Source organism: Cherax quadricarinatus, chromosome 14 (genome assembly GCF_038502225.1).
Source record: "Cherax quadricarinatus isolate ZL_2023a chromosome 14, ASM3850222v1, whole genome shotgun sequence".
Taxonomy (NCBI): Eukaryota; Metazoa; Arthropoda; class Malacostraca; order Decapoda; family Parastacidae; genus Cherax; species Cherax quadricarinatus.
Window position 1 is genome coordinate 29940150 of NC_091305.1, and position 18898 is coordinate 29959047.

Genomic DNA, 18898 nt, shown 5'->3' on the forward strand with positions numbered 1-18898 from the left:
TTCCACATACCGCCCAAAACTTGAAAAGTACTTCTTAAAGTCCCCATGGCTCGTCTGTTTTCAGCTGCCCCCTCTGTGTGTGTGCGTGTGTGTGTTAGTTACCATTTTGGCCTAGGCACATGTCGATTAGACACTAGGCCAGTTCTATCGGTGTGTGTGTGTGTGCGTGTGTGCATGTGTGTGTGCGCGTGTGTGTTATTTACCATTTTGACCTAGGCACATGTCGATTAGACACTAGGCCTGTTCTATCGGTGTGTGTGTGTGTGTGTACTCACCTAGTTGAGGTTGCGGGGGTCGAGTCCGAGCTCCTGGCCCCGCCTCTTCACTGATCGCTACTAGGTCACTCTCCCTGAGCCGTGAGCTTTATCGTACCTCTGCTTAAAGCTATGTATGGATCCTGCCTCCACTACATCGCTTCCCAAACTATTCCACTTACTGACTACTCTGTGGCTGAAGAAATACTTCCTAACATCCCTGTGATTCATCTGCGTCTTCAACTTCCAACTGTGTCCCCTTGTTACTGTGTCCAATCTCTGGAACATCCTGTCTTTGTCCACCTTGTCAATTCCTCTCAGTATTTTGTATGTCGTTATCATGTCCCCCCTATCTCTCCTGTCCTCCAGTGTCGTCAGGTTGATTTCCCTTAACCTCTCCTCGTAGGACATACCTCTTAGCTCTGGGACTAGTCTTGTTGCAAACCTTTGCACTTTCTCTAGTTTCTTTACGTGCTTGGCTAGGTGTGGGTTCCAAACTGGTGCCGCATACTCCAATATGGGCCTAACGTACACGGTGTACAGGGTCCTGAATGATTCCTTATTAAGATGTCGGAATGCTGTTCTGAGGTTTGCTAGGCGCCCATATGCTGCAGCAGTTATTTGGTTGATGTGCGCTTCAGGAAATGTGCCTGGTGTTATACTCACCCCAAGATCTTTTTCCTTGAGTGAGGTTTCTAGTCTCTGGCTCCCTAGACTGTACTCCATCTGCGGTCTTCTTTGCCTTTTCCCAATCTTCATGACTTTGCACTTGGTGGGATTGAACTCGAGGAGCCAATTGCTGGACCAGGTCTGCAGCCTGTCCAGATCCCTTTGTAGTTCTGCCTGGTCTTCGATCGAGTGAATTCTTCTCATCAACTTCACGTCATCTGCAAACAGGGACACCTCAGAGTCTATTCCTTCCGTCATGTCGTTCACAAATACCAGAAACAGCACTGGTCCTAGGACTGACCCCTGTGGGACCCCGCTGGTCACAGGTGCCCACTCTGACACCTCGCCACGTACCATGACTCGCTGCTGACTTCCTGACAAGTATTCCCTGATCCATTGTAGTGCCTTCCCTGTTATCCCTGCTTGGTCCTCCAGTTTTTGCACCAATCTCTTGTGTGGAACTGTGTCAAACGCCTTCTTGCAGTCCAAGAATATGCAATCCACCCACCCCTCTCTCTCGTCTTACTGCTGTCACCATGTCATAGAACTCCAGTAGGTTTGTGACACAGGATTTCCCGTCCCTGAAACCATGTTGGCTGCTGTTGATGAGATCGTTCCTTTCTAGGTGTTCCACCACTCTTCTGATAATCTTCTCCATGATTTTGCATACTATACATGTCAGTGACACTGGTCTGTAGTTTAATGCTTCATGTCTGTCTCCTTTTTTAAAGATTGGGACTACATTTGCTGTCTTCCATGCCTCAGGCAATCTCCCTGTTTCGATAGATGTATTGAATATTGTTGTTAGGGGTACACATAGCGCCTCTGCTCCCTCTCTCAGTACCCATGGGGAGATGTTATCTGGCCCCATTGCCTTTGAGGTATCTAGCTCACTCAGAAGCCTCTTCACTTCTTCCTCGGTTGTGTGCACTGTGTCCAGCACATGGTGGTGTGCCCCACCTCTCCCTCTTTCTGGAGCCCCTTCTGTCTCCTCTGTGAACACTTCTTTGAATCTCTTGTTGAGTTCCTCACATACTTCACGGTCATTTCTTGTTGTCTCTCCTTCCTTCCTTAGCCTGATTACCTGGTCCTTGACTGTTGTTTTCCTCCTGATATGGCTGTACAACAGTTTCGGGTCAGATTTGGCTTTCGCTGCTATGTCATTTTCATATTGTCTTTGGGCCTCCCTTCTTATCTGTGCATATTCGTTTCTGGCTCTACGACTGCTCTCCTTATTCTCCTGGGTCCTTTGCCTTCTATATTTCTTCCATTCCCTAGCACACTTGGTTTTTGCCTCCCTGCACCTTTGGGTAAACCATGGGCTCATCCTGTGTGTGTGTGTGTGTGTCTGTGTGTGTGTGTGTGTGTGTGTGTGTGTGTGTGCGCGCACGTGTGTGTGCGTGTATGTGCGCGTGTGTGTGTGCATGTATGTGTGTACTCACCTAATTGTGGTTGCAGGGGTCGAGACTCGGCTCCTGCCCCCGCCTCTTCACTGAACGCTACTAGGTCCTCTCTCCCTGCTCCATGAGCTTTATCATACCTCATCATAAAGCTATGTATGCTTCCTGCCTCCACTACATCACTCGCCAGACTGTTCCACTTCCGAACCACTCTATGACTGAAGAAATACTTCCTAACATCCCTGTGACTCATCCGAGTCTTCAACTTCCAAGAGTGACCCCTTGTTTCTGTGTCCCCTCTCTGGAACATCTTGTTTCTGTCTACCTTGTCTATTCCACGCAGTATTTTGTATGTCGTTATCATGTCTCCCCTAACCCTCCTGTCCTCCAGTGTCGTCAGGCCGATTTCCCTTAACCTTTTTTCGTAGGACATTCCCCTTAGCTCTGGAACTAACCTTGTCTCAAACCTTTGCACTTTCTCTAATTTCTTAACGTGCTTGACCCGGTGCGGGTTCCAAACTGGTGCTGCATACTCCAGTATGGGCCTGATGTACACGGTGTACAGTGTCTTGAAAGATTCCTTACTAAGGTATCGGAACGCTAATCTCAGGTTTGCCAGGCGCCCATATGCTGCAGCAGTTATCTGGTTGATGTGTGCTTCCGGAGACGTGCTCGGTGTTATACTCACCCCAAGATCTTTCTGCTTGAGGGAGGTTTGCAGTCTGTGGCCTCCTAGCCTATACTCTGTCTGCGGTCTTCTTTGCCCTTCTCCGATCTTCATGACTTTGCATTTGGCGGGATTGAATTCGAGAAGCCAGTTGCTGGACCACGTGTCCAGCCTGTCCAGGTCATTTTGAAGGCCTGCCTGATCCTCATCTGATTTAATTATCCTCATTAACTTCACATCATCTGCGAACAGGAACACCTCTGAGTCTATCCCTTCCATCCTGTCATTCACATATACCAAAAATAGCATTGTTCCTAGGACCGCCCCCTGTGGGACCTCGCTCGTCACAGGTGCCCACTGTGATACCTCAACACGTACCATGACTCGTTATTGCCTCCCAGTCAGGTATTCTCTGATCCATTGCTGCGCCCTTCCCGTTATACGCGCCTGATCCTCAAGTTTCTGCACTAATCTCTTGTGAGGAACCGTGTCGAAGGCCTTCTTGCAGTGCAAGAAAATGCAATTAACCCACCCCTCTCTCTCGTGTCTTACTTCTGTAACTTTGTCATAAAACTCCAGAAGGTTTGTGTGTGTACTCACCTATTTGTGGTTGCAGGGGTCGATTCATAGCTCCTGGCCCCGCCTCTTCACTGATTGCTACTAGGTCCTCTCTCTCCCTGCTCCATGAGCTTTATCATACCTCGCCTTAAAACTATGTATGGTTCCCGCCTCCACTACGTCACTTTCTAGGCTATTCCACGGCTTGACTACTCTATGACTGAAGAAATGTGTGTGTGTGTGTGTGTGTGTACACTCCCTCACCTATTGGCGGTTGCAGGGGTCGAGCCACAGCTCCCGGCCCCGCCTCTTCGCTGATTGCTACTAGGTCCTCTCTCTCCCTACTCCATGAGCTTTATCATACCTCGCCTTAAAACTATGTATGGTTCCCACCTCCACTAAGTCACTTTCTAGGCTATTCCACGGCCTGACTACTCTATGACTGAAGAAATACTTCCTAACATCCCTTTGATTCATCTGAGTCTTCAACTTCCAATTGTGACCTCTTGTGTCTGTGTCCCATCTCTGGAACATCCCATCTTTGTCCACCTCGTCTATTCCGTGCAGTATTTTATATGTCGTTATCATGTCTCCCCTGACCCTCCTGGCCTCCAGTGTCGTCAGGCCGATTTCCCTCAACCTTTCTTCGTAGGACAATCCCCGTAGCTCTGGGACTAGTCTTGTTGCAAACCTTTGCACTTTCTCTAATTTCTTGACGTGCTTGAATAGGTGTGGATTCCAAACTGGTGCTGCATACTCCAGTATGGGCCTGACGTAAATGGTATACAGAGTCTTGAACGACTCCTTACTGAGGTATCGGAACGCTATCCGTAGGTTTGCCAGGCGCCCGTATGCTGCAGCAGTTATCTGATTGATGTGCGCCTCAGGAGATATGCTCGGTGTTATACTCACCCCCAGATCTTTTTCCTTGAGTGAGGTTTGCAAACTTTGGCCATCTAAACTATATTGTGTCTGCGGTCTTCTTTGCCCTTCCCCAATCTTCATGACTTTGCATTTGGCAGGGTTAAACTCAAGGAGCCAGTTGCTGGACCAGGCTTGTAGCCTGTCCAGGTCTCTTTGTAGTCCTGCCTGATCCTCATCCGATTTGATTTTTCTCATTAACTTCACATCATCCGCAAACAAGGACACTTCTGAGTCTATCCCTTCCGTTATGTCATTTACATATACCAAGAACAGCACAGGTCCTAGGACTGAGCCCTGTGGAACCTCGCTTGTCACAGGCGCCCACTCTGACACCTCGTCACGTACCATGACTCGTTGTTGCCTCCCTGTCAGGTATTCTCTGATCCATTGCAGTGCCTTTCCTGTTATGTGTGCCTGATCCTCTAGCTTTTGCAGTAACCTCTTGTGAGAAACTGTGTCGAAGGCCTTCTTGCAGTCCAAAAAAATGTAGTCGATCCACCCCTCTCTCTCTTGTCTTACTTCTGTCACCTTGTCATAAAACTCTAGTAGGTTTGTGACACAGGATTTTCCCTCCCTGAAATCATGCTGGTTGTCAATTATACACTTGTTTCTTTCCAGGTGCTCCACCACTCTCCTCCTGATGATCTTCTCCATGACCTTGCATACTATACACGTTAGTGATACAGGTCTGTAGTTTAGCGCTTCATGTCTGTCTCCCTTTTTAAAAATTGGGTCTACATTTGCCATCTTCCATACCTCGGGGAGTTGCCCAGTTTCAAATGATGTGTTGAAGATCTTTGTTAATGGTACACACAATATCTCTGCTCCCTCTTTAAGGACCCACGGAGGGATGTTGTCTGGTCCCACCGCCTTTGAAGTGTCAATTTCGCATAGCAGCTTCTTCACCTCCTCCTTGGTTATATGTACCTCATCCAGCACTTGCTGGTGTACCCCCCTGCTCTGATTTCCTGGAGTCCTACTGGTTTCCACTGTAAATACTTCTTTAAATCTCGTGTTGAGCTCCTGACATACCTCCCGGTCGTTTCTTGTGAATTCCCCATCACCCTTCCTCAGTCTGATTACCTGGTCCTTGACTGTTGTTTTCCTCCTGATGTGGCTGTACAACAGCTTCGGGTCAGTCTTGACTTTTGATGCTATGTCATTTTCATATTGTCGCTGAGCCTCCCTTCTTATCTGTGCATATTCGTTTCTGGCTCTTCGGCTAATCTCTTTATTTTCCTGAGTTCTCTGTCTTCTGCACTTTTTCCATTCTCTAGTACACCTAGTTTTTGGCTCCCTACACCTTTGGGTGAATCAAGGACTCGTTCTGTTCTTCTCATTATTACTGTTTCCCTTGGGAACAAACCTCTCCTCTGCCTCCTTGCATTTTGTTGCCACATAGTACATCATTTCTTGTACTGGTTTTCCTGTCAGTTCCCTCTCCCACTGAATGTCTTGAAAGAAGTTCTTCAAGCCTGAGTAATTCCCCCTTTTGTAGTTTGGTTTTTCCCACCCTATTCCTGCTACTCTCTCCACTTGGAGCTCAACTATGTAGTCGAAGCACAGAACCACATGATCACTAGCTCCCAGGGGCCTTTCATACATGATATCCTCGATTGTGTGTGTGTTCAAGTGCGGGTTCCAAACAGGTGCTGCATACTCCAGTATGGGCCTGACATACACGGTGTACAGTGTCTTGAATGATTCCTTACTAAGGTATCGGAATGCTGTTCTCAGGTTTGCCAGGCGCCCATATGCTGCAGCAGTTATCTGATTGATGTGTGCTTCCGGAGACATGCTCGGTGTTATACTCACCCCAAGATCTTTCTCCTTGAGTGAGGTTTGCAGTCTTTGGCCACCTAGCCTATACTCTGTCTGTGGTCTTCTGTGCCCTTCCCCTATCTTCATGACTTTGCATTTGGCAGGATTAAATTCGAGAAGCCATTTGCTGGACCAGGTGTCCAGTCTGTCCAGGTCTCTTTGAAGTCCTGCCTGGTCTTCATCAGATTTAATTCTCCTCATTAACTTCACATCATCTGCAAACAGGGACACTTCTGAATCCAACCCTTCCGTCATGTCGTTCACATATACCAAAAATAGCACTGGTCCTAGGACCGACCCCTGTGGTGTGTGTGTGTGTGTGTGTGTGTGTGTGTGTGTGTGTGTGTGTGTGTGTGCGTCTGTGTGCGTGTGCGTGCATACGCGTGTGTGTACGCGTGTGTGTAGTTTTTGTGTGTGTGTGTGTGTGTGTGTGTGTGTGTGTGTGTGTGTGTGTGTGTGTGTGTGTGTGTGTGTGTGTGTGCGTGTGCGTGCATACGCGTGTGTGTACGCGTGTGTGTACGCTTGTGTGTACGCGTGTGTGTACGCGTGTGTGTACGCGTGTGTGTACGTGTGTGTGCACACGTGTGTGCACGCGTGTGTTCACGGGAGGTTAAGAGTGATTAATACAAAGTAACACCTTGCGTAAAACACACGAGGCTTGAAGAGTGCGGTTGAGCACTTCATCCTCTGTTGGACAAATATTGTTGCACCTGGAAGCTCATCAAAGGTGCCCGCCTCCATAACTTCACTTTCAATTAAGGTCGCATGTCTTTGATGTGCCCGCCTGGGATGGCAGCACGGGGGCCAACTCGGGAGTTCTTCATGGAGTGGGTGGTGACTGAGAGATTAAGTTGCTATATGGTAGGTGAAGATGGACGTAGCTACTATGCCTGCTGAATTATAGTCCTCAGTCATGATGACCTGCCTCATTTCCACACTCATAAAAATTGACGAGTACATTATTGTTATTTGCAAACAGAGGATCAAGCTTCTGCTGAATGACTCGCGGGTTTTCCGAGTGTAATAATAATTAGTTAATAAATTGATTGGCAGAGTAGCCGTGTAGTACCTACGAGGTGTGGACTGTTGTGTACACGTACAGTACGTACTGGCATATATGAACAGAGAAATTGTTTGAGCTACTAGCACTGACTGTTTAATTCGTAGTAGCCACACAGGTTGATGGCAGGAAAATTTAAACATTAAAGGCCAAGACTGAATCATACACATTGTTAGATGAGTACTTCATCAGTCACACACATTGTTGCATGAGTACGTCATCAGTCATACACATAGTTGAATGAGTATTTACTAAACTGACGAAGCAAGAGTTCACACCAGACTAAAAAGATTAGGAAGTGTATATTAATACACCCAGACTGTCGGGAGTTAGTGGGGAAGGGGAAGAGGGTTGGTAAAGTTTTGAAGGGAATTAGGAGAGAGAGAGGAAGGGAGAAGTGTAATGAAAGAGGGGAAAGCTTGGCGTACTACGACAAATGAAGACGCGGAATGCAATGAAAAGAGAGGACTGGTAACGGGGAGAGGGGCGGAGAGGTATGGATGAAATGGAATGGGGAAAAACTTAATGAAAAATGTAAAGCAAAGAATGGGTATACAAAATGGGTTTCAGGTAGGCAAAAAATGACGGAAGAATTTGCTTTGTTGCCCAAAATAACGGAACAAAATCTTCTTGTCACAGGGATACAATGTTATGTTCCGTCATTCCGTATTTATATTCTCTATGAAGTTGTAAAGTAAAAGGACACAAGTGCAACTTGTGTGACATTTTTGCTCTGGCAACGTTTCGCTCTCGAGGAGCTTTGTCAAGCCGTTACAAACAGTACATGGACACAGAGGATATGTATAGGCTCAGAGTGAGGTGTATATATAGGCTCAGAGTGAAGTCTTAGCAAGAATTCTCCTGAAAACAGTAAACCCTGCCATCACATAGTCTCTCCTGTTAACACTACACAAAGCACATTACAGAGAGTGAACATTGAAACAGGCTGCCTCTATCCAGCCTCCAATAGAAATATTTGTCTAACCTATTTTTGTGTTACCCAAGTAATAGCTTTTATATCCTTTTACTCATGTGCGAGTTAATTGTTCTAACATATTGTATTACTACTACTACAACTTATACTACTACTACTACAACAACTACTACTACTACTAGTATTGCACCTCACTCTATATATATATACCCTATATATACCCTCTGTGTCCATGTACTGTTTGTAATGGCTTGACAAAGCTCCTGGAGAGCGAAACGTTGCCACAATAAAAATGTCACATTAGTTGCACTTGTGTCCTTTTACTTTACATGTTGTCGGTAATTCTACCAACTTTATTACACTCTATGAAGTTACTTTATTATCTGCCTCTTAGTTGTCAGACTCTTCAAATACTTAAGAATCCTTGTGGTATATTTGGTACAAATATGGGTTTACTGTTTACTCTTTTATAGTTTTGAGAATTATTGCCCCCGTGGCTCGGTCCCAAATCAGACTTCCCAGTTGATGGCTTTATCAGTCATGCTGTTGGTGCTGACTTCCGCAGACTCGCTAATTTTGTCTCCCCTCCTCCGTTGACAATAAATGGATGCATAGCGAAATGATATACTGAAGAACAACTCGATACATGAATTCAAAAGTAATGTCAAAGCTCAAGAAGACGATAAGCCACATAAGTAAATCGAAGGACAAATGCAGTGCCCAAGAGCTTACGTTCAGACCCCGCAGACAATTAGGTGGATACTCGTTCTTGGTTCAGTCCCTGACTCCCTCCCTGCTCTACCTACCGTACTAACACTGTGTTCCACACCTCCACCCCTGGACCGTGTGGTCATTACATTAGTTCTTCCATGAACTCCCTCGCCCCGACTGTTCCCGTGTAATGATATGCGCTCATTACACAAAGTCCTCTTACACATTTAAAAACATAGATAATATTCGGATATATACTGTGTCCATCCGTTCCCTCCTTTGAATAAAATTTTCAAAATGTCTCCAATTACTGTTAACTTGAGGAAGTATGTGGATAGGCAAGAGCATCCCACAGAGTAGTCGCAGCTGTAAAACTGTTAAAAAGAGCAACGAGCAATTGCATTAGCATTAAGTACTTCCCTGGAGCCCCACTCAGCTGGCCGGGAGGTAAGGAAGTGCAAGGTAATATGATAATGTTGCAAGTTGAGTCAGAATATTGTGATCCCTGTTGCTTCTCAAGTCATGTCTTCCAATATTCTCTCCTTACTTAATGGAATTATTCATTTAATATGCGTTTATATGTTATTAATGTACATTTAAATATTTGCAGCTTAATACATCACTGATTGCTTTTACACACACACACACACATACATAGCTTTAAGCAGAGGTATGATAAAGCTCACGGTTCAGGGAGAGTGACCTAGTAGCGACCAGTGAAGAGGCGAGGCCAGGAGCTCGGACTCGACCCCTGCAACCTCAACTAGGTGAGCACAACTAGGTGAGTACACACACACACACACTGATACAGAGTTTGCAGGTTCGAGTCCTGCTGTAGACATAGACAATATATATATATATATATATATATATATATATATATATATATATATATATATATATATATATATATATATATATATGGCGTCACAAGAGTGAAATTTTAATTAATGTAAGCCGCTAGCAGAGTAAAAGGCGGAACCAGGAGCCGGGCCTTGACCTTGACAAGCACAACTCCCTAAGTACTGAGGAAATGGTATGGTGATACCGACAAGATGTGGAAAAAGACACTTATGTACAGTTCAGGACATTTATTAAAGGAAACGTTTCGCCACGAGTGGCTTCTTCAGTCCTAATACAGAGAAAACTAAGAAAACACACACATATATATATATATAGTGGCGGGAGTCAGGTGAGGTGATGCGTGGGTAGAGGTGGTAGTAGTAGTAGTAGTAGTAGTAGTAATGGAACTAAGGAGGTGAGGCTAGAGAGGGACCTGCTGGCATCAAGTAACACCAGTTCCCAGGATGGGTAATATCCTCTTGCTTAGTAATTTTGAAATACTGTAACTACCGGATTTTTGCTTTATAGTGTTACTGACAGAAATTAGTGCAGCTTCAATGCATTTTCTCCGTCTTAAGTCGTCTTCTTTAATAACTAGTTTAGCTTCATTGAATTTCATGAGGTGTCCAACATCGTCTCTATGTTGAACACATGCGTTTTTGCGGTCATCATTTCTGCAAGCATTTTTGTGTTCTGCTATCCTAATGTCCAGAGTTCTGGCTGTTTCCCCTACATGTGGGGGGTGTGACAAAGTATATGTAGGGGAAACAGCCAGAACTCTGGACATTAGAATAGCAGAACACAAAAATGCTTGCAGAAATGATGACCGCAAAAACGCATGTGTTCAACATAGAGACGATGTTGGACACCTCATGAAATTCAATGAAGCTAAACTAGTTATTAAAGAAGACGACTTAAGACGGAGAAAATGCATTGAAGCTGCACTAATTTCTGTCAGTAACACTATAAAGCAAAAATCCGGTAGTTACAGTATTTCAAAATTACTAAGCAAGAGGATATTACCCATCCTGGGAACTGGTGTTACTTGATGCCAGCAGGTCCCTCTCTAGCCTCACCTCCTTAGTTCCATTACTACTACTACTACTACTACTACTACTACCACCTCTACCCACGCATCACCTCACCTGACTCCCGCCACTATATATATATATATATATATATATATATAATATATATATATATATATATATATATATATATATATATATATATGTGTGTGTGTGTGTGTGTTTTCTTAGTTTTCTCTGTATTAGGACTGAAGAAGCCACTCGTGGCGAAACGTTTCCTTTAATAAATGTCCTGAACTGTACATAAGTGTCTTTTTCCACATCCCTAAGTACTGCTCGTACTCAAGTACTTTCACGTACGCGCACACTCAGGACCCACTGAGGGCAGGGCAGACGAATGAAGGTTCAAGGGTAAAATTTATCAAAGTCTATATTTAAAAAGTGTTCAAGCATATTTTGATTATTACACTAAAGTTGCCAAGTGAGCATCTTCGACGTACCTCCAAAACTACAATTTTTGATCATTCATTTACTGACTGAAAATAATGTATATATTCTAGTTTAGGTAATTCAAATCAATCAACCAGCTTTTTCATTCAGTTTCGCTTAAATTATTAGTGTTGAAAGTTTATTATAGGAAATGCGTAACTGAAGGAGAGACTCGTAATTCACTTTCAACAGCTTTAGAGATCATTTACGGCCCACATAAGATCCAGTAACACATTTAAATTATTGGGAACGTTGCAGAGTTCTGAATATGTACTCATCGGAGCGAAGGAGAGAGACAGAGATACATGATAATATAAACGTGAAAAGTATCTGAGGACCTAGTCCCAACTCTGCACATTGCCATAACATACTGGAGTGAGAGAGATGGGAGAATGTGTAAAATAAACCCAGTGAAAGGTAGGGGTGCTGCGAGCACAATAAGAGAACACTGTATCAACATACGTCGTCCAAGAATTTTTAAGAGCTTACCAGAAGATATCAGAAACACTGCTGGAACAAGTGTTTAAGCGAAAACTAGACAATTTCTTCCGCCAAGCGTCAGATCAACCAGGCTGTGATGGATATGTTAGCTAGCAGGCCACTAGTAGCAACAGCCTGGTTGACCAGGCAAGCAGTAGACAAGCCTGACCCAGTGCCGGGCTGCGAGAATAGGAAAATTCTTAACTCATCAAATGTATATCAAAGGTAATAGCATAACTGTGTGAAGCACGTCGACGTGAAGTTATATTTAAAAGCTATTGCGCCAGAGACTGAAATTACTACATTACCTCAGTTAGTCTACAACCAATAAGCTCTCAGGTCATGAAACCAAATTAATTTTAATTGCGAGTCACGAGCGACACTTGGCAACGGTTATTGGCCCTCTGGGAGATTTTTGACACTTGCCTCCCAAGATTAACGACACCGAGGAGCCCATATGACAGTCTTGAGAAGCTGGCACAAGGGCCAATTTGCTAGCATAATTCCTGCCATAAGTCGATGTCGTATTTAGCTTAGTCAGAAACAGATATGAAAATGAGATATTGATCAGTGCTGGAGAGTGGAGGAGGCCGGGCAATATCTGCCCAGTAATGCACCAGAATGGGGGCGTGTGACCTGCACATACTAGAGTGTATTAATTCTCCTGCCCATGTAATGCTCACACATTCATCCTCATTCTGTTTTGGTGTATGCATGTATGAATAAGCAGAAAAAATGAACGGGGACTCGAAGCGTAGACCTGGCATGTAGCATGTCCACTGAGCCACGAAGGTTAAAAGATTTTATAGACAGCACTTTTGTGACTTATCTGTATCGGGCACCAACTGTCATTCCACAGTCTCACGGTACATATATTCTCATACCCCTCAAAATCATATAGTCCATAAATTCAGGGCGTAATAAACGAAAGAAAAGAATACACAGAAGAATGGATGGGAACCAGAACCGTAGTCCTGGCATGTAGTAAGCCAAACGCACCACAAAACCACGATAACTTAAGAGAGTAAAGTAGTGTGGCTGTTTTCCATTAGTATCCACTTCAGTTACCCAGGATGCGTGCTACAACAGTTGACGAACTCCTACTTACTGTTAGGTACGGGGGGCGGTACGTGTTAGACTTGTTCATACCGTTTTTAAACATTAACGAAGACAGACAAGATTCAGAGAAAGGAATACGTAGCATCAAGGAAACTTTGAAATCTCTTCCTTGAATGCCTATGAATAGCATCCGATTCACGTAGGCATCAAGTTTGAAACCATAACAGGAATTTTAGGCACTTATCTTTTCCCAGCAAAAGTTTTAGCTGGAGGCTGATAGCAGCAGTTAGGATCAGTTTAACAGTAATCGCCCCCTCCATTCCCACACCATGGGGCTACCACCCCCTACCCTGAGATAATGGGGAAATGGGGGGCGGGTGAATTGCTTTACCTGCCTGCCCACACAGCCTAATTCTCTTGCTCTGGAGAAGCCCAAGACCGACTCTAATGATAATTGCTGCATTTACGCGGGGCCTGAGTTTCCTCACGACTGCTGGCCAATTTCTGGGTGTGTGGAGTTGATAGGACGGGGTGGGTTGCCGCTCTTCCCAACATGGAGTTGTGGGGGAGGGGGGGTAGCACTGGCCACGCCACACCAACACTGGGTCCTGCCCGGGTATTTGTGCATGTTAGTGTACTCGCCTATTTGTGGCTGCAGGGGTCGATTTTCGGCTCCTAATCTCGCCTCAAGTACTCATGAAAGGTTACACACTATCCGTGGCCTCTTGGCCCTTATCAGTTTATTCTTCAAACTGTGTACGGACCTTACTTTCCCAGCTTCCTGAAATACAATGTTGCGACCCCTAGACTGAAATATTTCTAAAATTCACGTTTTATACGTGTTAATTTAGAGCAAAATTTGGTTAACCGTCTATTAAAAGGTATATCAAAAATAAAAAAAACCCGCACTGGGAATATATGTTACTGGGTTAATAAGAGGCGAATCCATTAAAGAGGGGGAGGGTAAAATAGATCATTGGGTTAGTGAGTGGTGTATCCAGTGGTGAGATTGGTGGTGTTGGGTCGAGATACAACATTCACAATGTACGTAAACACACCGTTTATTTCTTCATACTAATCCTTTGCAACTGGTGATACACTTCTTGGCGGTGGGAGAACAAATTATATAGTAGTGATAGATTTCTGGTCATTAACTTATCTGTAAGGCTCTACCTAGACTTAATAATTCCTTGTTACCTTGGACTGCCATGGTGGCTTGTGCTCTGCCAATAAAGGGCTTCCGGCGGGGATTACCACTATCAGCTAACCCAGTTTAACCACTTAGATGACTAGTGGAATGCTGCAACACTTGCCACATGTGGGTGTTACAGTAAAGTGGCATAGTATGCACCCGGCTTGGGTTTAGGTGGGTGATGGTTTGAATCCTAGAGCTAATCCTTCATCCTATATCCTCACCAGTATTAACCCTGGCTCACTGGTACGGGCCTTCAGTTTTTTTCTTTTTCTTGTATTTGTGTTGTCTGTTTTGGTTAGCTTGAATTTATTTACACTAACGTAATGGGTTAAGGGTTTTCTGTTTAGTTAATTTAATTTTTATGTGCACTATTATAACAAATTGTGCTTGTGAAAATCTGGAATTTGTCATAAACAAACTTTTGTGTATAAAAGTGATTGTTAAGGTAGACTGTATGTAGTGGTATCAGTGCTGGGAGGGAGGGTGAGAGGTGGTGGTGGTAGCCAGGTGAGTATTAACAAGGTATGTGGTGTCCTTCCTGCAGCTGGTGCCACGCCTGACATCAGGACGCTGGACGCGGGGGGGCAGCAAGGGCAGCACCACGACCTCCTCGTCACAAGCGGGGGTGCCGCCCCAGGTGCCAGCCACAGCAGGGCCAATCAGGGGGGGTTCCCTCTCGAGGGCGTCCCTCTCCAGAGCATCCCTCTCGCGGGGGTCACTTTCCCGCACCCCGCAGAGGAACAGCAGCGGCCGCTCAGCTCGCCACCACCACACTCTTCACGCCCGCACCGCAGCGCACGACCACGAAGATGAGGTGAGACGACGCCCTTCCCCCTCTCACCACCACTCCTCACTTAACCTTCGGTCACTGGAAGCTGTGGGAGATTTATCTGTTACAAGCTTACTCAGCTATTTTGCCCACAACGTTTTTTTTTTAGCTCCTGAATGTTTTAGTCTACATTTAAATTAATGTATTAATAGTTTACTCTATTCCCGATAGGATAAATTATTACATTCATAGGGATGCACTCAATATCTATGAGTCATGAGGAATCTGAGAAAATCAGGTTTAACCCAGGGAAGAGGATAGCTACAATTCTTTTGGTAAAATAGCAACTAAATCTTACTATAATCTAATAAGCGTTGTTAAATAGTCATCTGTTAACCTACCAGGACTCCTTCCTGTGACCTGTGTCGACAGTTTTCCTACCTTTATGGCCAGACCTCCCTGTTGATTGCCTGGTCTAACAGGCTGTTGCTATCGATGGATTGCCAACCCACGTACCTATCACATCCTAGTTCATATGCCATAGCAGAGGTAGTGGTCCAATTTCTTGTATACTTCTACTCATACTTGTTCCAACACTTCTGATGCCTGCTGTTAGCAAGTTGAGTAGCTGTAGGCTCATGGATGGTGACACAGTGCTCTCTTATTGTGCCTGTGGCTTCCCTGCTTTTCACTAGGTTTGATTCACACTTCCATATCTCTCACTCCAGTGAGTTATGATAATGTGCAGATTTGGGACCTAATTTGTTTAGGGTACTCCCCTAATTGTGGTTGCAGGGGGTCGAGACTCAGCTTCTGGTCCCGCCTCTTCACTGGGTGCTACTAGGTCCTCTCTCTCCCTGCTCCATGAGCTTTATCATACCTCATCTTAAAGCTATGTATGGTTCCTGCCTCCACTGCCTCACTTGCTAGGCTATTCCACTTCCTGACTACTCTATGACTGAAGAAATACTTCATAACATCCCTTTGCCTCATGTAGGTCTTCAACTTCCAATTGTGACCCCTTGTTTCTGTGTCCCCTCTTTGGAACATCCTGTCTCTGTCTACCTTGTCTATTCCACGCAGTATTTTGTATGTTATCATGTCTTCCCTAACCCTCCTGTCCTCCAGTGTCGTCAGGCCGATTTCCCTTAACCTTTCTTCGTAGGACATTTTCCTTAGCTCTGGAACTAACCTTGTCGCAAACCTTTGCATTTTCTCTAATTTCTTGACGTGCTTGATCAAGTGTGGGTTCCAAACAGGTGCTGCATACTCCAATATGGGCCTGACGTACACGTTGTACAGTGTCTTAAATGATTCCTTACTAAGGTATCGGAATGCTGTTCTCAGATTTGCCAGGCGCCCATATGCTGCAGCAGTTATCTGGTTGATGTGTGCTTCCGGAGATGTGCTCGGTGTTATACTCACCTCAAGATCTTTCTTCTTGAGCGAGGTTTTCAGTCTTTGGCCACATAGCCTATACTCCATCTGCAGTCTTCTTTGCCCTTCGCGGATCTTCATGACCTTGCATTTGGTGGGGTTAAATTCGAGAAGCCAGTTGCTGGACCAGGTGTCCAGCCTGTTCAGGTCTCTCTGAAGTCCTACCTGATCCTCATCTGATTTAATTCTCCTCGTTAACTTCACATCATCTGCAAACAGGGACACTTCTGAGTCTAACCCTTCCATCATGTCATTCACATATACCAGAAATAGCACTGGTCCTAGGACCGACCCCTGTGGGACCCCGCTCGTCACAGGTGTTCACTGTGATATCTCATTGCGTACCATGACTCGTTGTTGCCTCCCTGTCGGGTATTCTCTGATCCATTGCAGCACCCTTCCTGTTGTATACACCTGATCCTCTAGCTTCAGCACCAATCTCATGTGAGGAACTGTGTCGAAGGCCTTCTTGCAATCCAAGAAGATGCAATCAACCCACCTCTCTCTATGTTTTACTTCTGTTACTTTATTGCAAAACTCCAGTAGGTTTGTGACACAGGATTTGCCTTCCATGAATCCATGCTGGTTGGCGTTTATACTCTTGTTCCGTTCCAGGTGCTCCACCACTCTACTGATAATCTTCTCTATTACTTTGCATACTATGCACATCAGTGGCACTGGTCTATAGTTTAGTGCCTCTTTTCTGTCTCCTTTTTTTAAATATGGGTACTTCATTTGCCGTCTTCCATACCTCAGTTAGTTGCCCAGTGTCAAGGGATGTGTTAAGATTGTGGTTAGTGGCACACACAGCATTTCTGCTCCCTCTCTAAGGACCCACAGGAAGATGTCTGGTCCCATTGCCTTTGAGGTATTAAGGTCCCTTAGCAGCTTCTTCACCTCCTCCTCAGTAGTGTGTATGTCATCTAACACTTGTTGGTTAGCTAGTAACTGTGTTGGCTCCCCTTTTCTGTAGGTATAACTTGCTGGATACAAAAATTATGTGAAGAAACTGCCGTAACCTTTATATTGCTAATGACCTCTCACTACTGTTAAAGGATGTTCATAGGATATAGTATGCAGTTTATGGCATTATTAAGCAGTCACAACTCTTCAGTACCCTCCCTTCATGCATAAGTGGGATTTCTAACAAACCCCTAGCTGTTTTCAAGAGGGAACTCTACAGATTCCTCAAAACATCTTTGGATCAGCTAGGCTGTGGTGAACACGTTGTACTGTGAGTGGTGGGCACTGACAGTATGATCGATCAGGCTTGTTGTGGGACCAGGTTGCAGGGGCGTTAATCTCCAGAGGTGAATGAAACATCTTCTCAATAAAATGCCATAAAACCGCATATTATGCTGTAGTAACACACTTAACAGTATGCATTATTATTATAAAAAAGAAGTGCTAAACTCTCTAGGGCCATACAGTGCTGCAGGGCAGGGGGTGATGCTGGATCATAGAGCTGCAAGTGCTAGTGGATATAGATGCTGAATGTCGTCAGACCTAGCTGCTGTTGATCGGCAAGCAGAAAGTGTTGACTCTAGTTCTAGAAGTGTAAAAGGCACATTATGAGATTCTTATCTGCTAGAAGAAAACTTTAAGGGCAGTAACTCTCTGGCAGACTTGGAGGAAAGAAACGACGGGCATAGATGGAGTCCTGTAGAGATGTGGACAAGGTGTTTTCCAATCTGTGGCAACTACAAGAGGGCTTGCAATGCTGACACCAGCAACCCGAAGAAGGGAAGCTGGGTTTGGAGAGTATTTGCCATTAATTTTTTGTACTTTTTTCTAAACTGCATTCATAGAGGAAGCCAAAGTTAACAGTAGAAACAATCCCACTAGTAAGTGCATTTAGTTTCACAGATGACACGTCGGGTGACTGTTCTCGCCCATTTAAAATCAAGGAGTCACTCTGTGGTCCTGTTGTAATGATATCGACCCCATGCAGCATGTTTCAGACGCATTGCACGAGCACAAGCAGAAGACTACCAAGGCACGCATTTTTGAGAGTGCCTGCTTGAGGTTTCAGGGATAGAATATAAAGCCGCAGTTAAAACTGAGGTCAAAAATAGGTGTAACAGCTCATCAGTTAGAGGATGAAGGTTCCTCACTACAATCAGGTCCCAATTTGCTGGTTCAGATTGTGTACGAACGGTATACAATACCGACAAAATGAGATTAAGACACATGTGCAACATCTGGGTATCTTTATTGTAGACGTTTCGCCATCCAGGATCCCGTCTTGGCTACCCTTCCCATTTCATAGACTCTGCCTTCTCACAAGCTAAACGTAATTTCTTCTCTCCCAAACTCTCTACTCCTGGGAACTCTTCTGTCCTCTGCCTTCCCTACATTTCCGGTCTTTCTAATCTCAACAATTCTCTCCGTCCCTTAGACATCAAGCTTACTTTCCACCAGACTAACACTCTTCGCACTAATCTCGTTCATACCTCTCCTCCCTCTACAGATGTTCCTGGTGTCTACTCTATTTCTTGCTCCTCCTGTCCTCTTCAATACTTTGGAGAAACTGGCCGATCTCTTTCTGACAGACTTAGGGAGCACAAAAATAGTGTTAGGCTTGCCGACACTAACAATGC

At 44.8% G+C, this 18898-nt stretch overlaps 1 protein-coding gene across 4 annotated transcripts in view; it reads left to right on the plus strand.

Annotated features, from left to right (window-relative positions):
* The window catches only part of LOC128698575 (adhesion G protein-coupled receptor L3-like), a 186742-nt gene that overhangs the window by 160908 nt on the left and 6936 nt on the right, over positions 1-18898 (plus strand). For 3 of the 4 annotated variants that reach the window (XM_070084940.1, XM_070084941.1, XM_053790877.2), the window contains one exon: positions 14637-14906. The exons of the other annotated variant lie outside the window; for it this stretch is intronic. In XM_070084940.1, coding sequence (XP_069941041.1) covers positions 14637-14906 — 270 coding nt within the window. The remainder of the gene's footprint in view (positions 1-14636; positions 14907-18898) is intronic. 4 annotated transcript variants of the gene reach the window in all.